General features: G+C 41.7%; 1 protein-coding gene across 1 annotated transcript in view; it reads left to right on the top strand.

Annotated features, from left to right (window-relative positions):
• The window catches only part of LOC125883334 (uncharacterized), a 103,120-nt gene extending 90,286 nt beyond the window's left edge, over window positions 1-12,834 (top strand). Inside the window, exons 2-4 of the mRNA XM_049567529.1 lie at window positions 3,883-4,317; window positions 5,736-5,876; window positions 12,761-12,834. Of these exons, the coding sequence (XP_049423486.1) occupies window positions 3,897-4,317; window positions 5,736-5,876; window positions 12,761-12,834 (636 nt within the window). The 5' untranslated portion in view covers window positions 3,883-3,896. The remainder of the gene's footprint in view (window positions 1-3,882; window positions 4,318-5,735; window positions 5,877-12,760) is intronic.
• The last annotated feature ends 12,317 nt before the right edge of the window (window positions 12,835-25,151 follow it).

Genomic DNA, 25,151 nt, shown 5'->3' with positions numbered 1-25,151 from the left:
AGACATTATGTGACACTGTACAAGATCATGGATATAATCATCGAGGAGATTTGATATAACACTGCTCACAAAAATTAAGGGAGCACTTAAATTACATATCAAATCTTGATGAACAAATTATTCAAGTTGAAAATCTTTACTGATGAACACTGTATAGTTTGTTGAGAACAAAATGATATGACAACGGTCAATGGAAACCAAAATCATCAGCCCACTGAGGGTTGGATTCAAAATCACACCGAAAATCAAAGTGAAGTCACAGGCTGATCCAACTGCACAGTAGTGTTTATGGCCCTGTGTGCCCTTATGCACCCCTGACAGTGTCTGGGCATGCTCCTGATGAGTCAGCAAATGGGGGATGTTTGGGGATCAGGCCATCAGTGAGCTCCTGGACAGTCTGTGGTGGTACTTTGTGAATGCCAGTCAAGCTCCACGGTGCTTGGCTGTGAGCTCAGGTCGCCATGAGGATGTTGGGCCCTCATGCCACCATCATGGAGTCTGTTTCTGACAGGTTGCTCAGAAACATGCACACCAATAGAATGGAGTCTGTTTCTGACAGTTTGGTCAGAAACATGCACACCAGTAGAATGAGAATCAGAAATACTTTAATGATCCCTGACGGAAAATTATGACTATCTGCTGGAGGTCATTTTGTAGGGCTCTGGCAGTGCTCCTCACACTCCTCAGATACTGGTCCTGCTGCTGGGCAGACACCCTTCTACGGACAGGTCTAGTTGTCCTCATGTAACAGCCAGTCTCCTGGTATCTCCACCATGCTCGTGAGACTGCTGGGAGATGCAGCAACCCTTCTTCCGACAGCAGGTATGGATGTGCCATCCTGGAGGAGCTAGACTGTGCAACCCGATTGCACTGCAGGTACCACCTTATGCTTCCAGTAGTAACAAGGACATGAGCAGAACACAAACTAGGGTAGAATCCGCCAGGAAGGTTAAGGGGAGAGCAACTCTCTGTGGACACCACATGTAAAACCTTTCCCTTTTCGGGGGTTGTCTTGCTTTGCCTTTCTTCTGCCTTGTTGTCACTTTCGTTTGCACCAAAGAGGTGAAACTGACTCACAATCACTTGTGCTTCCTAAATGGACAGATTGATATCCCTGAAGTTTAACTGACTTGCTGTTATACTGTGATCATTAAGTGTTCCCTTAATATTTTTCGAACAGCGAACATATATCTCACCAAGAGGCAGCATGAGATACGAGCAACTTGTGATCCTTACTGTAAACATTGCTCTTCTTTTTGTGATATTGTGTATACTTTAGCTTTTGGGTATGTTTTTCATACTTGCACATTCATTCACATTTTGCACTCTTTTCCTACTTTGTTGTGCAGCTGCTGCACAACAGTTTCCCCCGGGATAAAAAAAAAGTTCCTTCTTATCTCATATTTTCATGGTAAGGACATGGTATTCCTCTTGACAAGATGTTTCCCTTGTACCTCTGCTCTAATTAGCTGGCTTTCTTCCCTCTGCTATGAAGATGTAACTGTAAGCTTTGCAGGAGTCGATGCTGCACTTCCTTGGTGACTTACAAAGTGATTCCATATTGCCCGTGTAATAAGGGAACATAAAGTAAGAATCTTTTGAATTAGTCACATTCATGTCCTGTGTAGTCATAATAATACCCTGAGAGCCAGCTTGCATAATACGTATGAACACAGTCTACTTTAAGGACCTCTAGAAATACTTGTCCATGACTGAAGTGGATTTGAGCTTTCAGTAGCTTTTATTGAGAATTGTGAGCTGGGCTCACTCATTGGAAATCCATGGGCAGGTGCCACTCAGTCATATCAGGACCCCTGCTCCTTCTATTCTCTTTCCAGCTACACAGTATTGATTCCTCTCAACACTAAGCCTCTGACTAAATCACTGAACTCTCCTTTCCAACACTCTTTCCTTACTCCTATATTTCTCTCTCCAACTTTTAGCAGTTTGTTGCCTTCTCTTTTTCGTGCTCCCTCTCTACAGTCTCTAGTTTCTCTCTGTGATCAGACTTGGAAGTGAAATGCGAATCAATGCATGTCATCTGGTTGCCTTGTTTGTCTTTACGTCAAGTGCAGTAACTCAAATGAAAGAGGGGTTATAATCCATTGTCATTAAATCAGTCAGGTAATGCTTTTCCGGACTGATTTGTGAAAGGGGAGAGCTTTTAATCATTGATTCATTCATTTCCGTAACCGCTTATCATCTTGAGGGTCACAGAGCTGACACACAGAGACAGACAACCATTCACACTCACATTCACACCTACGGACAATTTAGAGTTACCAATTAACCTGCATGTCTTTGGACTGTGGGAGGAAGCTGGAGTACCCAGAGAAAACCCACGCTGACACGGGGAGAACATGCAAGCTCTGCACAGAAGGGCTCCCTCCTGGAATCAAACTATGGAACCCTCTTGCTGTGAGGTGACAGTGCTAACCACTAGACCACCATGCTGCCATCTTTTAATCAGTACATCATAAAAATCTTAAAGCTAAAACACACCGCGGTTGGATGGTGTGAGTCAAAACAGCCATCCCTGTTTATTTCAATCTACAGCCCCTACTAGACTCGAGTCAGGCTCCCGAACTTCACACCACTGTCCTATCACCAGCCTCCCCGCCCCTGAAAATACATGTATTTTTTCCCCACTCACTCCATGCTTGTACATCCCGCCTCCTGTAGCAGCTCCTCTTATCTGCTGGCAGCTCGTCTTCTCTCCTCATCTCTTGCTGTCGCTGTCTCTCGTGTGTGTCGAAGAATGGCTGAGGAGAGACTAGTTGCTGAGGTTAAGAAATAACCCACAGGTCATTATTAAGACAGTGGCAAAAACATTATTGCCTGGAGAGCCACAGCTCTGGAGACTGGCTCTTCAGGTGACAAATGAAGTTTAATTTATGGATTTCCACATATGATTTTAGGCTAATCACAAGTTGGAGGAAGTACAGATCATTTAGTAAAAGTGGTGCTAACTGTCTTCTGTTGACATGCTGCAGCATAACATTCCTGTAGGTGCTAGGGGCAGCGCTTGACGTGTGTCATATGATGTGGCACTGTGGCCACAGTGTATTTTTATCTTTAGCACATCCACATTAAGCTGTTTGAATTTGTAAACACATCTTTCTCTCTACATTTCAGCCCTCTGTCCAGACTAATACGGCATTTCTATCTTCCAAAAACTTTGCAAAGCAGTTTCCAGAAAAATCTTAAGACGCTGGCTCAGTGTTTCATTGTGTGTGAGAAAAACGGGGCTTTGCAAAACAATGATGTAAGCCAGCCCAGTGAGGGTTGGGTCGCTGCATGATAATAAAGAAGGACTTACTGTCACCTCGAACTTCCTCTGTGATCACTCATTCAAATTGTCGTACACAATACACAGCTGAGCTGTTATCAATGACTCTAATTATGTGATGATTTTATCACGGTATCGCAGCAACTTGGAAATGACTACTGGTTAACAGATAGTATTTATCTGACGCCATTACATAACCATTTCATATTTGTTGTTTTGTCTGATAACAGAATATGTAAATGAGAATAAATATATTGTGAATGCGGCCACATTACAACACAGTAGAGGTGATGACAGAACAGGAGGGGATAGAATGGAGGTGTAATGGGCTGTCACTCAGCAGAGTAACCAGCTGTGTCTGTAGCTGCTCAGTCACAGCTGACTGTACCTCCTACTGTACCAGCACTCACCATGACGCTGATCTTTTCATTACTTTAACCGTGGCCAAACCCTCTGGCCAACCTGGCTTGGAGTTTTCTCGCGGGGTAATTAAGCTCAAGCCTGTGTTTACTGTTTTGTGATTTTTTTTTTTTGTTGTTGTTGTAAATTTTAATTTGTTTCTCTCTCTGTCTTTTCTGTTTCTCTCATCCCAGACCGTTGCGTTGCCATGACGAGTGAGGAGGAGGAGGGCCCCAGCGTTGCAACATCAACAGCAACGCCACCGTCAGCGGCAGCAATCTCAAGGGTAACAACAGCCATAGCCAGGCGCGATAGCGATGATGCCGTCACTTCCTCCTCCCCCCGCAGGCCCTCCCCGCACCACCTCCCATGTCCCAAGAAAAAGGAGGAGAAAGAGGAAGAAATAGAGGAGGAAGGGATTATTCAGGAAGAGAGGATTGAGGAGGAGGAGAAGGTGCTGGAGTGTCAAGAGGATGATGAGGACGACGATGATGATGACAGCAGTGATACCAGTGTGTTAGTGGTGCCCTACCCTGAGCTGGCACCTGTGGTCTTCTTCTGCCTCAAACAGACAACCTGTCCTCGTAGCTGGTGTATACGCATGGTCTCCAGCCCATATCCTTTTTATAGTGTGAATGATGAGTCCGGGTTTGTGGATTATTTCCAAAAGTGCTGTCTTTTAATGTCTTATTCATCATCATTTAATCATTCAGCATTCTCCCATTTCAGGGCTATAAAGAAAGCAATATCAGTTCTCTCAATAGATTAAATTTCTATGAGCATGTGATGGATTCCGCTTTGAATTGGCACAAACCCTGGCTGCTGGATGTTTCACCTCACTTGACAAGTTCACAACAGCCTCAGGGGAGGCCGGATTCAAGTCCAAATAGTTACAAGTATAAGTGACATCAGGGCCAGATTTACAGATACTTTTGTGCCGATTTATCCACCACAGATCTGACACATTCTGCTCTAGACACGATTTTATCAAACAGGGGCATCAGGCGTGAGTCAAAGTTGGCATTTTTAACAAGGAGCAGCTCTCTCTTTGCTGCATATTCATTTAAAGGTGAAAAATTCTCCACCTCTGAAAAACAGGAGTCAACCAAGATCGGCAAGTTTAGAAAACAGGTGACCTCATATAGTAGCAATCCCACCAACCAGGGGTGTAGTGTTTGCTGTTTAAGTACCGCAGCACACCTATTATGAACGTGCATGTGTCTTTACTAGGTAACACTTAACGAGTACCATAGTTGGTGGATATTTTTTTGGTACAGCGTGGTAGTTCAGTTCAAGTGCAAAGAAAGAGAAAAGTTGAATGATTTCTTGAATGTTGCTCAATGCATGAGTTGATGTCCTGAATCATTCGACACACCTTTGAGGTCCAGTGTGTAGGATTTAGGGGGACATGTTGGCAGAAATGGAATATAATATAATTTGTATATTTTCAGAAGTGTAGGTGACAGGTAGGTAAGTGTAGGTGTAATCACCTGATAATAAGAATAGTTCTGTTTTTGTTACCTTATAATGAGCCTTTTCATGTATACCTATGGCGCGGGTCCTAGTTTATGGAGGCTGCCATGTTTCTAGCCCAGAATTGAGAAACCAAACACCGGCTCTTGATAGGGCCTTTTCTGTTTTCACATTTTTGTCTTTTGGCCACTGTAGTTAGAAGCCCATCTGCTATGAGTGGTGTCAGAAAAACAGATTTTTTTCAACCATTACTGCTTTATTCAGTGTTTAAAATCACCTCCTAAATCTTACACATTGAACCTTTAAATCTCAATTTGACAACTTTGACTATTCCATTTGTTGTTATTGTGTCTCTACATACTGCTTATGTGATACATGGATCTTTACATGCTCAGAAAAATGTATATGACTTTTGACCAGATTATGCAAAGTGTGAATACTGCCTGTGGATATTCTCATTTATCCAGGTCACAGTTATCTATCGTCGTTATCGTCGTTATGCTTCTGTTCTATCCTTCCTTCCTAGAGAGTATTTTGACTTTTTGTTTTATTGCCTGGTTTTCTTCACTTTCAGTTGTCAATAAGAACAAACAGATTGTCAACATGTCTAGCAAGATTGCGGGTCAGAAGCAGCGCAGCATGACAGAGCTTTGTGAGTCCCGGGTAGCGGGAAAGGGACGGGCGATCCTCGCTGACGTCTTACATCCTCTGCATGGCGAGTATGAATTATTACCATCAGGACAGAGGTACAGAGTGCCACCTCTTAAGACTTCCCGTGCCCAGAGGTCCTTTATACCTTTTAGCATAACTCTGTTAAATAGAATGGGTGAACCTGGGTGAAGCTATGTGGGCACTGTGGTTGTGTCGTCTGTTGTATCGTTTGATGGATGTTTAAATTGCCTTTATTGTAACGTCCAATGTTATGAATTGTCTGAGGGTTTTGTCTGCAGTGTCAAGTGTTTGTGTTGTGGTGTCTTCATTGTAATGTTTTCTGTTTTTTTCTGATGGCCACAGACACAAGAAAAATTTGCAAAAGGACAATAAACAATATCTATCTCAAGGCAATTGAATCGGACGCAACTGGACTTAGTTTTGTCTAGACAAAACTAAGTAATAAAAAACTTAGTTTTGTCTAGACAAAACTAAGTTTTGTTGCGTTCAGTCCAGTTGCCTTGAGAGAAGTGTGAATACTGTATTTCCTCACTTGGAGGAAAAAAGTAGTGGAGCTTTGTTCCGATGTGTTCTGGCAAGCACGTATGAACTTCAGTTGCAGAATGCATCTAGAGATGTGTCCATGGCACGGTCTTAGTCATTGAAGACCACAGTGTGAATGTGCGTTGCACCATTTGCCGAGAAATTTGGCACCACATGTTTTATTACAAACTGAAAACCCCCAAATTTACTCACAAGTAGCATTATAGTATACTTCAAAACAAATTTAGCTACTTTTAGGCAAGTAATTACATTTATTCCCCAATATTAAACACATAACATTGACATGATGAAGCAAGGTCCCTTTGTGAACCTTCACTTTAGTGTACTTGAAGTAAAAGAGTTTGGAGGCGTTTTTTGTGACCAGAATTGTTGCTTTGATCCGGGAGAATTTGTCGAGTTCCCCTGTAAGAACCTGAATCCACTGTTAAGACTCAGATCAGGAGATATCTGACGTCAGCTGAGTGTATCATTCAGTCCTGCGGGCGTAAAGGTTTGTATTATAGGCTTAGAGGTTCCTGTTAAAACGGTTTGCTCTACACTATGTTACGAAATCCTTGTCATCTTGAATCTGCCAGTTTGGTGTAGTTTTGTGTAATCTATCACACCATTGTATACACACATACGTAAAAAAAATTATAGTTATCTGCCTATGTAAGAAATGAGGGGAGTGTTGGATTACAGCACGAGCAGCACACCGCGTTCGCTGCTCCCAGCTTATCAAGTTTCTTAAGAGCAACACTTAGACTGAGGTCATTTGTGACTCACACACTTACACTCCAACTCCCCGATAGAGTTTATCTGTAAGTAGTTACACTGCTGAGTGGAAAGAATAAGAATGAGTGCATAGAGAAAACAGAGGTATGACTACTGGTTGGCATTCACTGAAGCTGAGATAGAGAAAGAAGAAAAAGGATAAGGGAAACAGCAGTGACAGAGGCAGTGAGAAGGAGACAAATAAAAAGATAAAGGGGAACAGGAGTGGGAAAGGTATGCTGATAGAAAGACATGGAGGTGGGTAGAAGAAACAAGGGGAAGAGACAAAATGAGGTTGCCAATAGTGTTTAAGAGAGGTATAACGGTGGAAGAAGGGTTATAGTGTGTATATTTACAGCTGCATATTTGTTTGCATCTATGTGAGTATGTGTAGAGAACAGCCATGGTTTGTGTTTTTGTCCTATCGATAAGAAAGAGCGTTTTCTCCCCAGACCAGCTGACATAAGTGATTCCTCATAGGGGGAAAGACGGAGATTGAAATAAATGTTCTGTTTGTAGACATTCTGCACTTCTTCCATTAAGCAGCCATCTCATCAGCTTCTTGTTGGGCCTGACATGAATTTATAACCAACTGCAGAGAAAGGGGTAGAAAAAAAATAGAGTTGAGAAGGAAAGAGTTGCTTAATAGGCAAGCCATCCATTCAGATCTAAGTGAAATGTCTTCCCAAGGAAAATCTCTTAAGTCAGTGAAAAAAAAACACTTGGCTTTGTCTGCTATTTGATCCTTTGTCTTCAATTCTGTCTCTCTCCCTCGTGCAAAACTGTCTCAGTCTTTTACGCATTCAACATTTCTGTTTTTTATTATTGTGGCGAGTGTAACCTTGCTGTGCTGCTAATGGGGCTTGCCTTTGCCTATAGACTATTAGTCTGAGATCCAAGATCCATGACCTCAGCCTTGATGAAAGGCAAGATCTACCTATTGAAGTGTTGAGAGAAAAGACAGCCCAGATTGTAATTCCAACCTGAGGCCTTTTTGGGGCTGATTGTATCTGAGTTAGATGAAATTCTTTGAACCAACTTTTAAATTGATGCAACCAAGAAAGCACTGGAACTTGCACATCAAATGACCATAGCTTTATTGCTCCAAATGTCTGACAATACAAAATTAAGGTTGATTATTTGATTTCATCCCAACAGAAGAAATAAAGGCATGTGGTCTATTTTCCAATTGTATGAGGAAATTATTTTGTCCATAGAAGACAACACCCTTGCAGTGGGCCGATCATATGGAGTGCCACTGTATAGCCAAAGCTTCATGCAAGTAATTACATTTACCATGAATTGTAATGTTTGTGGGCTGCACAGTGGTGTGGTGGTTAGTAGGCTTGTGTCGGTTTGAAAATTTTCCAACCGGTTTGATTTAAAGCCAGATATTTAACCGAACCGATATATCGAATTATATACCTAATTTTACCACTGGGGGTCGCATTTGAGCTATTTTTCCCAATAAAAGCCCATTATAGGTGTAATGCGCTTCCAATCCACTAGGTGGTGGTAATGCTGTATTAACTGCCAATACAGACAAGGTTACACAGGAAGAAGAAGACGCAGAAGGACACCAAGGAACCTTCCTCTGACTCCACTCTCTCAGTGGAGACACAGCGGTTGAGAGGGCTGAGCGAGAGGACGTTCCTGCGGTAGTTCCAGCTCCCCAAATAGTACCAGGAACTTCTTCAGTGGAAACGGGTTACTAGAGCAACAAACTGAATGACTGCTGACTCCCTCGCACTTTTCCCCACCCCCAGTGAAATTTGATCTCTCGCAGCAGCAGCAGACAGCTGAGTGGAGCGGAGCGGAGCTGTGGAGTCCCTCTGAAGCCTCTGAGACAAACTAAACAAAACACTTATAGGCTCCTCCACTTCATTTATAAACAAACATAAACCTTATTAAGTTGTCATAATGCATGTTACCATGCAAGATAAGTTGAATATAGTCCCTTGACACGCCGCCGATGTGAAAAGCTTTTTTTTTTTTTTTTTTTTTTTCTCCGCCGGTTTATCCGGTTGACGTAAATTAAACTGGGTGGAGCTCTTAAACTGGGCCCAACCGGTTAAACCGGAAATCAGCACAAGCCTAATGGTTAGCACTATCGCCTCACAGCAAGAGGGTTCCTGGTTCGATCCCAACAGGGAGCCCTTCTGTGCAGAGTTTGCATGTGTCAGGTTGGGGTTTTCTCCAGGTACTCCGGCTTCCTCCCATAGTCCAAAGACATGCTAAATTGGCTGTAGGTGTGAATGTGAGTGTAAATGGTTGTCTGTGTCTATGTGTCAGCCCTGTGATAGTCTGGCGACCTGTCCAGGGTGTACCCCGCCTCTCACCCAATGTCCGCTGGGATAGCAACCCCCAAGAGGATAAACAATTACGAAAATGGATGGATGTAATGTTTGCTAACTATGTCACATCACTTCTCACAATGCTATCGGAAGGCTGAACTGTTGGAGTAATGTTACTCAGGTGTGAGTGCTTTGTGGTTTGACTTGTAGCTACAGACAGCCAGTCTAAGACAGTCTGTGAGGTGTCTGTCAGTAAGGCAGTTCCTGTACTTGCATTTGATTATTTTCATCTGTGAAAACACCGTCTCATGGAGGTAAGTTGATCCAAAGTAGGCACATACAGAGAGGAGAGAAAACGTCTCACTGCCGACAAGTCCGCAGAAGTCACTGTCCCTTGATTAGCCTTTCAGCTTTATGTCATTTTGCTAATCAACCATCTTCATATCAACTCCACTTGGCAAAGCAAATATCTTACTGGACTTTTGGCTGCTACCTGTTCTTTATCAATGGGAAGGAATGGGTTTGGAAATGGATGCAGCAGTATCTCTCATGACGTCTAACGCACCAAAACGTTGAAAGAACTCTCTTGCCACTTTGTACTACTCAGGGTGAAGAAGAACATCCTTGTCTTTGATGGCCTGCGACATTTTCTCCAGGTGGGAGTCTGTCAGCCTACTGATATTTAGTCCAAACACATTCACATTCACTGCACTTATCATGTGGGGCAGGTGTCGGCCTTTTGCCTGGAGCTCCTTGTTGAGTGCGTTCGGTCTTGGAGGTAGATCTGTCAGAAACCTCAGGTCCAGTAGCCACACATCATCTGACAGTTCCCCGTGCTTCCACAGCTCCTTGTGCTCTTTGTTTCATGTTGTCAGACAGTTTTTATCTCAGGTAGCAAGTCAACACATCTCTGCAGCACTCAACCACCGGACACCCGTATGGAGAGGTAGTTCTGCATGAGCAGCATCAAGCTCGAATAATAGAATCAATTGGTGCTGAGGCGCCTTTGCTTGAATCGATTTCAGTTTGACCACAATTTTCATTACATGAAAAAAGTCCACAATCTTCCCAGCCAAAAGCGGCTGATGAATCACACAGCGTTAATTCAAGAAGTTTGGAAAACCAGGGTCATTACGGCACAGTGCTGTAAAACCTGCAAGCACACCGCACATTGCTTGGACCTCAACTGTGATAACTGCCACCAGTTGATGAATGGGGATGTCATTTTCACACGTTTTTAAAACTCATTGTAAATATCTTCACTGCTCATTTTTTATTTAAGCGCAAAACGGTGAGGATGTCCTCCTTTTTTCCAGAGTCCTGAAAAGTCATACCACAAGCTGAGCTGTGTTCATTACATCCAGGGATTCATCAAACTGTTGTGAAAAATATTTACCGCGCGACAAGTCCTCTAACACTTGTCGATCTGCGTCCCCTGACAGTGACTCTACCCTCCTTCTCATTGTTGCCCGAGCAAAACACCACGGAGTGTGCTTTTGATGTCGTCTCTGTTTTTGAAGTTGCTGAAAACAGTCTCTGCGGTAATAGCCAATGCTTCCTTGAATAAATCACCATCTGTAAGAGGCTTCTTGTGTTTGGTAAACAGGTGAATTATATCAGACGATGCTTCAGCAGCAGCCACATTTTGAGCAGCAGGTTTTGAAGAAAGCAATTGCTGGGTTCACCTCGTCAACTTTCCTTAAACAGATTGCGGTCTTCTGGGGATCGCTGTCTTTGAATATCTAGTGGCTGGTGTTGTGGTGCCACTGCAGATTTCCTCTTTTAGAAAGTACTTGTGTTTAATGGTGCACCATACATATACACTTGTCTTTTACCAAGGTTAAAATAGAAAATTCTTTTCCCATGCAGAAATGGTACTTTTTTACCTTCTTTCGTGGAGCCTCTGCCATACTAGCTATCGACCTTGCAGGCTGTCACCACTGAGTGCCATTTTTTTGACATTTGCCACAGTTAACGTACTGGTACTGGGGTGGCTGTAACTCAGGAAGCAGGGTGGTCCATAAGGATCATTTACAGTGTGATTGGAAGGTTGGTGGTTTGATCCCTGGCCCATGCAGTTTCCATGTCGAAGTGTCCTTGGACAAGATACTGAAGCAATTGGTGCTGAACTGGTGTGTGAGTGTGTCTGAATGCTTATCTGATGAGCAGGTGGCCGTGGGACCTTGTACGGTAGCCTTGACCAGCAGTGTATGAATGTGTGTGAGAATGGCTGAATGGTGATTGTGTTGTAAAGCTTTAAATAGTGGCTGAGACTAGAAAAGTCTCTCCAGTCTTATTGGTCACTTAATGCAACACCTGCTATGCTGAAAAAAAAAATACAACAGCTGGATTGAGACAGAGAGCGAGGCATATGCTAAACTGAACATCAATCAGACATAATGTATTTTTGTATTTATTTTTCTATCATTTTGGGGAGGTACAGGAATAGATCTACCAGTGGATCTCAACTGATAGGTTAGCGACCAACACTTTAGGAGGTCTTCAGGGGTGTAAATGTTCTCATACAAAGTGAGAACAACCTCAAAATCTGTCGTTGACACAGCTGCTGGTTTACACTTCATCAGCACTCACCATTCAATCAAATCACTGCAGCTGAATGGGAGGAAGTATTAGTGAATGTAGGGGTGTGTGTACTGTGCGTGTGTACGAGTGTGTGTGTCCTTGTTACTTCCCTCAAATGAAAAGGCTTGTATTGACCGGGTCCACTTTCTCACATTGTGAGTTCAGATTGAGTGGCGCTGTGGATTGATCCACGAGTGAAATCCTCTTTGTGTGTATAAATACACTCTGTCCACTATACCGGAACTTGTCTGCATGTTTGTGTGGATGTGCCTCATTTTACTCTGAAGGGCTGCTGGCGAAATTTGGTGGAAGATGGTGTACAGTTATGAATGAATTAGAAACAAAGAATAAATCCTTAACTTAAATCTACCTTGCTTATATGCAAATAATGAGCAAATGGATTACGGATGAATGAAAAAAGGACAGACATTTGATGTCAATTGATAAAGTACAGATATTCCTCTGTTTGGTTGAAAGGATCTAGCGAGAGAACACACTCTGTTTGTGTCACGTTGAAGATGATGTCACGGCAGTTTCACATGGCATCGCTGTGATAATAAGATAAGAATCCCACCTACATGAAGGGGGTAATTTTTGCTGTGGAAAACAAAACTGAGAAAAGTACCTGGTACCAAAGGTGAGTCAAGGGGAGCCAGCCATACCATGCGGTGTAAATTATACATTTGAATACAAATGGAAAATGCTCCTTGCAGGATGTCTTGCATTCAGACATTCTTCTGTTTTTATGTGTTAGAGTTCCGCATCCCTCTTCAGTCTCTAACCACTAACAGTCAGACAGATGAGGTCGACAACGGTCAATGCAGCTGAAGTGATGTGCCTGGAAATTGAAAATGTAACTTTACAGTTGAGTGAACCATAGCAGACCTGGTAGAAAATCTGAGGGCACTCTAACAAAATCAGGGCGTGTAATTTAAGAGAAAGAGTGTTATCATAAGAAAGATAAATGTGCACAGTCAGAAAAGATAGGGTTCAAGTTGAAGTGCTAAGTGAAAGACTTTGGTTTGGGAAGATTTATAAGACAGAAGCAGACTCAGAGTTTTGAGGAAAGAGGAATTGTTAGCCAGTTTTTAGTGCTTAAGGAGTTCTGAGTGCTGGCTCAGCTCCCCCTCTCTCTCCCTCTCCCTCTGTCTCTATCACTTTTCTTCACCCGTCTTTCCTAGACAGTAAATCATTTGTAGTTTTCATTGTGTTAAATCATTTTGCAAAGCCAGAGAGAGGCCGTCAGTGAGGCAGAGTGGGATAGTTGGCAATAAATATTAAAAAAAGAACGCCTCTGGCTATCCGCAGTGATAGACAGATCAGACTTTTGTCGCTCTGTACTTATTCAAATCGCTGTCTGACATAATTTTTCCGTTTACCTCCTGGCTTTCATTTGTGCATTACTTTTTTGTTGCTTACTGTGGCGGGTGGTCGGCTTTCTTGTTACTCATCTGCTCATTTTAATATATCTGCCGGGGTCTTTTTATCTGTCTGTCATCCACACTGATGCACACCCAAAATGTCCATTTCATGGTTGTTTTGCTCTGTCCTTGTGAGAAAAGAAAGACAGAGTGATGTGCCAGGTATTGTTTTTGAGAAACAAGAGAACTGTTGGACAAAAGGTGGATATTGCTGACTGTTTATATCAGTGAGGGTAGACTAAATATTAGAAACAATATCTCAGTATAATCCAATGTGACAGTTTAAATGACCATATAATTAAATCAACACCTCTTTAGAACAGAGCACATTCAACAAAAACTGAACATGATAACCTTTATTAAAATGGGGTTTATTGCAGGACCGTTTGCGCACAGTGTACCTAATAAACCAACAACTTCAATAATATTGATATTTTATAATTGATTCAAAAACATTTCTGTCTCAAGTCAATAGTTATATTTGAAGTTTAATCAATCTAAATTGTGTCCATGTACACTAAATGTACTCGGATATGTCTTTTTGCTAGATACATTGCCTTGCAAATTGAGCTGTGCTACGTGTGAAGTGTATATACTTGAGAATTTCTTATCAATACCATTAATATAAGTCTGCTATACTCAGGCATTTTGTATAAACTGTTGTTTTTATCTAAGTGTACTTCTCATTTTATTAAGTCACGCAGTTGCGCAGCTCATAAAATTAGCATCACAATTTAGCTGTAACAACAAAACTCTGAATAGCTTAACCCAGGAACATGTCTGGGTGGGCACATAGAACTCATTATCACAGGAATAATTTTAAAGTAATGTTATCTGGTGCCCTACAAAAACACTGTGAATAGCTTAACCCAGGAACATGTCTGGGTGGGTGCATAGCACTCATTATCATCGGAATAATGTTACAGTAATGTTATTCAGTGCCCTACAAAAACATTGTTGTTTATGCTCAACAGAGCAATATTTTGGATATTTTTAACACTGTAATGAACCCCAATGACTTTTTTTCTTTGCAAAAGGGTTGTTAGTCCTGCTGATCCCACTGGCAATCAACAACCTGGTCTGCAGCTTATGCAATGTTCAACTTTTTTTTTTTTTCAGATATTAAAACTTAATGAGTAATACATACCAACAATTGTTTGTCAGTCTTTATGAAGTTTTACATAAACACTACCAATCAGCCTATTCTCAATCCGATCCGTCACGTATTGATGTTTGGTCATGGACTTTCCAAGTCCAGATAAGATGTGCAAGGTACCCTGGGTGCATTGGTTGTTGACATTCTGGGACACCGTGTCAAGTTCTGCCTGTTACATGCATTGTCTTCTTTCAAAATACACTTTTTACATTTACATACAGTCTCTTTAAAAATAAACACACTACGTCAGTACAACAAGCTTATTGACTTTTTATTTTTTCCTTCAACAAAAACACGTGGTTAAGTTTAGGAAAAAACAACAGGGTTTAGCTTTAGAATCTTGTGGGACGCGAACACTGCTCTCTTGGGTAAAAGTAGGCGTCCGTTGGGCCCATCCACTAGCCCCCCCCCATCAGCCCCACTCGGACATTTGCCGTCTTAACTTACTTCCTTGTCCCACGCTGTTTCCCCCTGATGCCACAGAGCTCGTGTATCATGCTACTGTTATAGGATGCCTTTTTTGTTGGTCTTCACATCTTAAGTTACTGCCCAAGCACATGATTTCGACGACTTTGGAGTGAGACAGGGTTTTTACCAACCCAATCGGCAAAGAAAAAAAAAACGTTGGCGTAGTACATTTCTGCAAACCATGGATACAGTTGCATTTGTATGTTATTAGCTATGTTTCCATCCAAAGGTGATCCAAATCATTGGGAAATGTGCTTTAAAAGAAATACGAATCCTGTGTGTTTCCATTAAATGTACGGACTTTGGTGAAAACTATGAACTCGCGCAAGTTTTCCGCAGAACCAGAAACAAAACAAGTCTCACATTCTTCTTCTTCTTCGTTTTCTAGCGGCTGGCAACCAGCTTGTAAATGCATTACCGCCTTCCCGACCCGGAGTGTGGATATCACCATGGAGAGAGGTGTGCTACGTCAGACTTAATTCGAACATAACTGTTTCCATCCCCCGTTTTGCGAATCAGCATTTTTTCAAATCAACCAAAACCCGGCTAAAGCGAGCGTTTTTTAGTTTGTGCAAATCAGGGGATTTTAATTTGAATTTTGGCGTTTCTATCATAATTTTCTGATGCGATACGTCTAGATGCGCATCTAAACAGGCTGATGGAAACATGGCTAGTGTGTAGTGGGTACATATAAACTTCATGCTTCAACAACACTGTGGGTAACATGCACTCAAACCACTTGGTTACGGTTCGGGAAAGATCATGTATTGGGTTAAAATAGGGATGTCTTGGTAAGAAACAAACACTTTTTCATAGCACAGTTCTTGGTTTAAAAACAGTGACGGGTCGCCAAAAACCAACTGTTTAAAGTTGTTTTAAACAGTGTCCTCCAGTGGTCTGTAGCTTGACCGGTGCCTCACTTAGGTGACATCCCATCCACCATCACTTCAACCTACAGATGACAAAGTCAGCTCATGTACTACATCGCTTTGGAAATGTTGATATATGTAATGTATTATGGTATGCAGAAACATACAATTCATTAATTTTCTGTGACTGCTTATCCCATTAGGGGTTGCAGGGCGACTGGAGCCTTACCCAGCTGACATTGGGTGAGAGGTAGGGTACACCCTGGACAGGTTGCCAGCCTATTGCAGGGCAGAAACGTACAATGCCAACATTTTCTTCTGGCCACTGGGCTGACAATTAAGTAGAGATGTTTTACAAATTATGTATATGTATTCATATCATTACTTGATGTACACACATATATCAGTAAATTAAAGCATAGCTCAAGTTAATGTTTTAGAGATCCTGCGAAAATATAAGTACATAGCATCCAAAATAAACTTAAAAATCAGCTCATTTACCGCAAGTGACTCAGAATGGTTAATTCTCAGTAGGATCTACATTACTGTCCATCCTCTCATATTACAAGGAGTCATTTAATTCAAAGTGAATATAAATAGCTATGTTAAATTCAGCTTGAAATACATGGTGGTTCTCTTTAAAACCTTCCTGTTGGATGGGCAGACCTGAGGAAAGGCAGCATAAACTGCTGTCAAAGAAAAAGGGGCAAATTTGTTTTGTCCAGCCACTATTTGCTGCAGTATGCTTTATATAAGAACAGTAAAAATCTCATATCTCATTGCATTATAACCATATTGCTACCCAAAGGCATTCATCCCTGTAGAATTATGTTGAAAGTGGTGTTTGGGGAGCACTTATAAACAACAGACTCCGTTCACTGAATGGAAGGACCGCGACTAAAGAGGTTTAGAAAAAATACTTGAGTCGGATTTGAGATTTCGGTTTCTGCACCGAGCTGCTACCAGCAGTCTCACCATCCTTGTGAAATTGCTATTTGTTTTTGCTAAATTGTACATTTCCCATGCTGAATCAACTGCAAAGTTGCATACGAAATGAAACGTCAAGGCAAACTTGTCACGGCCTGTGGTTTCTCTACCCTACTTTGTACAACAGAGCCGTTTCCAACAGGGAGTACTGTCATTGTATCCACATCTGTGTGATACCACTGATGCTGGGCTGAAAGTGAAGATAGAGTGGAGTGCGGAGCTGCAAATATCGTGTTAACCAGCTCTCATGCAGAAACACAGCCGAGTTCATTCACATAGAGAAGGGATAATCAGAGCAGCATGGGGGAGGAAATAATAGAGATCATTTGAAAGGCTGAGGTGTAAAATGCTGCTCTCCACATCTAAACCTGTACTTGTGGATTGGAATGAAGGAAGGGCAGGAGGGAGATACAGAGAAAGATACAGACGGAGAGAGAAGAGAAGCCGGCTGTAAAAAGAGAAACAGACCGTGTGGAGTGAATATATATTCTGCTCCAAACCAAATCTGATGGCAAGGGAAGGTCAGATTAATAGCTTCCAATTCACTTTCAATCTCCTCTGGACCAACACATGTGGCCCTCTGTGCCACTGGCATTATTGCACATACACACACTCTCACACAAATCTCTCACGTTCACACATATCTGCAGATACATTCACACAAAGCCATATTCACTGCATCAGAAGAGTGTGTGAATAGAAAAAAAGCTTAAATCTATTTGATAGATTAGTGCTTTACCTATCTGCTTTTCTGGAGTGTTACCTCTAATTAGCACCCCCCCCTGTTGAGCCCACAGGTCATGTGATACTAGGTCTAGTTGCGGATTGGTTTGGCATTTGGCAGCAGTTTAACGAGATCTGATGCCTGTAATGGACCATTTGGACAAGGTCCTGCCACTAAAATTATATGAGCTTCAAGTGTTAAATGTATACATTACATCAAGATAACTGCATTTTAATGAACTAGTGCAGTGCCTGTTCGTATGGTGCCTGTTCAGAGCAGGCTGAGTGCCTGGCCTCTTGTAAACCGCTCATACAAACAGCCTCACACTCTACGCTGCACTCTTTTGGGTTCTGAGCAGTTCACCTGGATCTGAACAGCTGTTGATTCATTATGATGTCTACGTATGAAAAATATTAAAGTAAGCTGGGCCTCTTTCATCCACCAAGAATACATTTATTCTTAACACCCACTTTCGAAGTTTTCCTGTTGTTTTCTTATTTGGGATTTGTTTAAAGGTAAAAACGCATGACACACAAATGCTGACATGACACAATTCTACAGTTGTATAATATGATATGCAACATCTACAATCTCAAGGCGCAGCCAGGTGGAGAAAGGGGTCTGGTTTGGGGACCTCAGAATTGCATCTCATCCTTTTTGCAGATGATGCAGTTCTGTTGGCTTCATCACACCATGACCTTCAGCATGCACTGTGGTGCGGTCAGCACCTCCAAATCTGAGATGATGGTTCTCTACCAGTGGATTGCTCCTTCTGACTTGGGACAGAATACTGTCTCAAACGAGGGTGTAACTGAGTGCACTAGAAATTTTGTTGTATTGTATGCCTTACTGTACAATGACAAAAAAGGCACCCTGAACCTTTAAGTATTTCATTTATCGGTGGTTTGGTGCGGCCTCTGCAGTCATGCGGGCACTGCGCCGGACCATCATGAGCCAGAAGGCGAAGCTTCCAATTAATTAGTCCATCAACGTCCCAACCCTGACCTATGGTCATGAGCTCTGGGTAGTGACCGAACAGATGAGAACTTGGATACAAGTGGCCGAAATGAGTTCCTCCATGGGATGGTGGGGCTCAGCCTTAGAGACAGGGTGAGGAGCTTGGACATCTGGAGGAAGTTCGGAGTGGAGCTGCCGCTCCTTTGCCTCGTAAGGTGTCAGTTGAGGGGATTCAGGCATCTGATCAGGATGCCTCTTGGGCCCTTCCTGTTAGAGGTGTTCTGGGCACGGCCAACTGGTAGAAGGCTCTGGGGTAGACCCGGAACACGCTGGAGGGATTTTATATCCCATCTGGCCTGGGAACGCCTTGGGGTCCCCCAGGAGGAGCTGGAAAGCATTGCTCTCCATATTTTTAGCATCCCATGCTTCAAAATATGACAGCTCCTTTGGCTTTCACAGCCTGCAGAAGTGCCTCCACCTCACAACCATTGAAGTTTTTGTGCACATGGCCCTGCAGTCTCATGTCTTTCCATGGTAATTGGCGGGGTGTTTACCTGTGCTAAATAGTATCAACTGGCACACAGTTTCAACCTATAAGGACAAGGGCATTCATCATTATACAAACACAGGTGCAAACAACTCCCCAGTTTAGGACCATGTCAGGAATCTGATGTAGATGTTTTCTTTTTTAAGGACAAATTTAAGAAATAACTTTATTGGTAAATAAGGCCCATCGTACCCCGAAATAACAAGAGGGACATTTTTGCTGTTTTGCCAACCGGATATGGCAAGAGTCTAATCTACCAGTTAGCTCCGCTGGTAGTGCACTGGATACATCACCCCTTGTACTGTTCTGATTGGTCGTAGTGTTATCCAATTGCGTGCAGTGATATTTTCAAATGCATGCTTGGTGCCGCCCCTTGAGTTGGTCCATTTGCATTACTCATAGCCAGACCCTAAATCTTTCTAGATTTGGGTCTGGATTTCCAGGCTACCAACAGACATGGAACTCAACAGTATACTACTTACTAACAGTGTGCATCTACATAAGAGGAAAACATTGCACTACTACATTAACGTAATAAAGACATGTTACACATTGCAGATTCAGATTTTACTCACAAAATATAACAATTAAATGTAATGTATTACTCTCCAGCATTAAAATAGAACTGAAAGCTCCACCATGAATGGATGTTAAGTAAACGTAAATACATTTCGCTGCCTCTGTTTTACTCTAAACTTCAAGTAAAAATTTGAATGCAGGAGTTTCACCGTGCACTATTAATATTTCTACTTTTACTGTGAACCTTTACTTTTTTAGTTGCCTGCTTTGACATAACCACCAAGGGTTTAATGTTTCGCATGCATTTAATTAGTGGAGATATTTTGCTGGCTGTCATGTTATTAGTTTCTAAGTTAGTGTGGCAAAGAAAAACCCGCCTAAGTCGTGGCAACTTGCCATCAGAAACACCAGAGAAATAGTGAGACATGCTTGACTCTCTGCAGAGCCCTGAAGCCCCGACCCCGCTGCTGCACAGAGCCACAGACTGCTGTTTGCTTGTTTATTCAAAGTTTATTAATGTGTCCAAAGTGCATGTCCAAAGTGCACCAACCAGTTCATAAGATACGATGTGTGAAGGACACGCTCATTCACAGACAGCGATTCCTTGCATTGTAGTTAGATGGAGTGTCTGAAGGGGGAATTGTTGTCCTGTAGATCAGGTTGGCTAATGGATATTCTATCTTGGCTTTTTCCAGTACTCTCCATCAAGACAATGAGATTCAGCTCCAATTAATGCAAATGGCCAGCTTTTGGAATAATTATTAGACAAAAGGAGACGGCTGTAAAATACCCTTTGATTTATGTGATTGAATGATGATTGGATTGGATGCAGCTGAACTGGTCTATCTTATAGAAGACGAAGGCTCAACAAAATCAGTTTAATTGTTAAATTAATCTCCTGGCAGTGGCTGCAGGAGTTTCTTTTAATGATGTCTCAAGGTAGTTCTTTTCGCTGAACAGTGCTTGGCAGGCAAAGCGTCTCGCCAGGTTGCGAACTGCAGCATTTGAACGCAACATAGTCTGACAAAGCAGAAGCCTGATTGGCCAGACTGGTGTTTTGGTAAACTGCCCACTTGTTATTTTTATTTTAAGATAAAATGAATGTTTTTTCCATCTTCTTTTTGAATGGTCTGGTTAATCATACACCTGTGAAGGCCTCTGAGACTGTAATTACAGTCCGTATGAACAAACCTGACTTGACAGGACCTGACTAAGTCTGGCAGAGCACTATAGGATGACATTGCATTGTTTCCACACTTGGCATATGTCTGTGCAGCCTCCATCTGCTTTGGTCTGATTTTTCGGTTTTGTTGCATCCTGGAGGATTTTTAATCGACACTGGGGTGTTCAGGATGGAACACGATTCTCTGGGCTGCACAGAAATAAATGTGCCCGGGGTTTGTTTAGAGATTAACACATGGCTGTTATACTTTTATGGCTTTTAAATATTCTATTGACAGGTTCTTTATTTACTGTTTCAAACGTGCCTGCCAGTAATTGGATCAACCGATCATCTTGTTTAAGGTTCGAATTTATGTACCTGGCCCTCTTCACGCCCCCTCACGACCTATGGTTACCAATAACACCCTTCTCTGTATAGACCTGCAGAGAGATTTATCTGAGACCTAGAACCTAGGTCCACTTAGCATTTCCACTGCAAACAGTACCCTTAAATGTTGGCAGGGTTGTTGTCACTCACTGCTGTATCCAGCACTCACTGTATTTTCTCATCGCTGGTGACACAGATGGAAGTATGCACCTCATATATAGTCCACAGAGTGGGTTCATTTTCCGCCTTTTTTCCTACTTCCTACTACAAGTAAAGCCATACTTTTGAACATTTTGGTAGCATCTCTGCACATTGACCTGCCAGCTCCATCAAATATAACTTCACCACACCACAAACTTTATGGGTTGCAGCTGCTGTGGCAGAGAGCCAATCACAAACACTTGCACTGATACACTGCGGGCAAAACCGTTATTTTCTAGATCTGAGTACAAATAGGATCAAATGAGGTTTTGATACTACTCATTATGGGGTTATTTTGGTCAATACCTGATACCCAGCCCTGACGTTTAGCACTTTCAGACAGGTTGGTTGCAGCCATAGTGGTCTGTATTTTAAATCAGTAGCAGCAGTATACGAAGCCACGATGATGGCTCGCAGCTATCTCCCATCCTACCACTCCATATACAAGCTGCTGCTATCCAGTATAATCTCATCACACAGCCTAATAGAGCAATTTGGATCTTGAAATAAAAGAAATGACAGCATTAACTTAGCAAGATTTGCTAACCAGTATCATAAAGGCTGTTTATTTTTCCAGACAGGATAATCAGACTTCTAGTCTCCCGTTGCTCCAGTACTGTTCCTCGTCATCGATCTGTGTGTTCTCAGCTGGTGAAGGGGTGTATAATTCAAAGAACTCAAATACAGCTCCTGCATCGTTTCCCCCGCTGTAGTTTCTGCAGTTGTCATGGTCACACAGCGAGCGAGTTGAAAAAGTTGAATCATCATAAACTCTGAATGCAGCCTCCCTCCCTCTCCTTGCCCCTGACCACGGTGCCATAGCTGTGTTTACATTGAAAAGAGCGGAGGCGGCAGCGGCAATCAGTCACTGTCTGAAAGCACCTTAATTCCAGCTGAACTTGTAAGGTTTTTTTGCATGTCATGACTCGGTTGTGCTTTTGCTGTGCTGCACTAGGGGTGGTAAAATGTATCGCCTTCTTTATTTGCTATTACCAGTGATATGAATCTACATGATCTGATTCAGTGAAGATATATATCATTGCTCTACTCTGGCATTTTCAATCACACCTAACCTCCAGGTAGTGACACTCCAGGTGGTGCAACATTATCACTTGTATTTTGCTGAAACTTTGGAGAATGATGCATCTCTCACAGCTGCTTTCTAGCACTCAGAATCCCCAAGGGGAAGTACCATTGTTGCCCCAAACTAACCTAACTCATTTCTTACTGATTGACCCAGTCAGTTCATCAGTCAGTGGGGATGACATGTTAATTCTCATTGTGCCTCCAGGGTGCAAAATAAATTTTCTGCTGAGCTCTTGCCAATGTAAAAAAAAGCTCACAACATTAAGATTTTTTTTCTTTTATTCGGGTCTGAATGAGTTGAGGAAGACTTTGACCCCAAATTAGTATTTATTATTCAGCTACTCATTCTGTGTTACAATGAAATCATGAAGAAGATGTTTTCCTCACATGGCCTCTGGTGAATGAAGAATTCAAAACTGGTGAAGATTCTTGATGAATTGAAGTCGTAGGGGTCCATGTTTAGCACCAGCAAAACTATATCAAATCATCTGTTTACAAATTCTTACATAACCTCTACAGTACAATCAAAGTTCTGTTTATCCAGTCGTATGCTCAGTAATTCCCAAACAAGCCGCCCTTTCCGACAGGGACCTGTAATTTAAAGTGAAATGTTTCTATGCTCTCTTAAAAGCCAGACTCCATTGACAAAAACAATCATTTTAACTTGCAAAACATGGGAAATGCTGGTATACTGCTGCCTTTATCTGTAGTTTGTTTGTGTTACTGTGTGACTTTGGCGAATCATAAATAACCCTTTTAAACCCCAAGAACTTATTGACTGAGGCGGCAGTAGACCAGTAGCTCCCATGTTCAGCAATGTAAAATTGCTGTTTTTGTCATTGGAGTCTGGCTTTTAAGAGATCATGTATAAGTTTCACTCTAAGTTAAGTTTCCAGGGCTGTCTGACAGCAAGGCAGTATAATATGATTGGGAATTACCAAGCAGACAACTGGATATATAAAGCCCAGTTTAGACCAATGATTCGCGATGAGACGTAACCACTTTAGAATGTTGCAGACAAAAGTTGCAGTGGTGTGAACTGGCCGGTCTGAGCTGGATTCAAGCCAACTGATGGTGACTCTGCTGGTCAAATCGCCAGTGGCTGGTTTCAGAACGTAAAGCACGTCGCCTGTTTCTACAGCCAATCGGGATGTAGTTAAAGGGAAATTTCGGTTTATTTCAACCTGTTTCCTATCGTCCTAAATTTGTTTCAAGTGACTAGTGACATAAAAATAATAGTTAGCATGTTAGCTGTTGGCCTAGATACAGCCGGGGTGCATAGTAGCGTCAGACCTGTTAAAATGTAAGTGAACGGGCAACCTTCAAGTGCAAAGTTAGTCCACTAAACAAGCTTTTTTTCCACAAAGACCGCCTCATATCGTTAGGATAAATGTCAGAGAACATATAGAAAACGACATGTAAACTTGTTGTCTTACCTTACCGGTGTGCTGCCATGTTTGTTTACCATTTAGCTCTGCTTTCCAAAGCGTGAACGAAATATTGCTAGAACAAGCAGCGATCTCATACCGTGCCTGAAATCTCGCGAGCTCTAGATAAAGCCCAGCTGGATATTACTCCAGGTGGAGGTGTTTCGTCCTCAGTCACATCCAGACCTTGAAAATAAGGCTGCAACCGGTCCCATTTCTTGCAACAGAGGCATTTCCCTTCTGTGGGCACTGGGGCACAGCATTCACAGGTAATGTTACACCACCAACCTCCAGAGCTACGCAGCCTTGCAGCAGCCATTCCTCCTCTCTCGTCCTCTACCTGTTGCGCCTCTCTCTCTCTCTCTCTCCTCCTCCTCCATTCTTCAATTTCACGAAGCTCTTCGTCAGTGTATTCTGGCTCAAATACATAAGGGCGGCCATCAAACTCTGCAAAATCAAATTCCTTCTCCAAAAAGTCAGTCATTATTCTATTTATAAAATGAATTATTAAATAAATGAATCAACTTTTCAGGCTGTGTGTGTGTGTGTGTGTGTGTGTGTGTGTGTGTGTGTGTGTGTGTGTATATATATATATATATATATATATATATATGTGTGTGTATATATATATATATATATATATATATATATATATATATATATATATATATATATATATATGTATATGTGATATATATATATATATATATATATACATATATATATGTATATATATATATATATATATATATATACACATATACATATATATGTATATATATATATATATATATGTATATATATATGTATATATATATATATATATATATATATATATATATATATATATATATATATATATATATATATATATATATATATATGTATATATATATATGTGTATATGTATGTGTGTGTGTGTATGTATGTACAGTACAGGCCAAAAGTTTGGACACACCTTCTCATTCAATGCGTTTTCTTTATTTTCATGACTATTTACATTGTAGATTCTCACTGAAGGCATCAAAACTATGAATGAACACATGTGGAGTTATGTACTTAACAAAAAGGTGAAATAACTGAAAACATGTTTTATATTCTAGTTTCTTCAAAATAGCCACCCTTTGCTCTGATTACTGCTTTGCACACTCTTGGCATTCTCTCCATGAGCTTCAAGAGGTAGTCACCTGAAATGGTTTCCACTTCACAGGTGTGCCTTATCAGGGTTAATTAG

Source organism: Epinephelus fuscoguttatus, linkage group LG3 (genome assembly GCF_011397635.1).
Source record: "Epinephelus fuscoguttatus linkage group LG3, E.fuscoguttatus.final_Chr_v1".
Classification (NCBI taxonomy): Eukaryota; Metazoa; Chordata; class Actinopteri; order Perciformes; family Serranidae; genus Epinephelus; species Epinephelus fuscoguttatus.
Note: the sequence above shows the minus strand (reverse complement) of the source record. Positions and strands in the feature narration are given on the sequence as shown.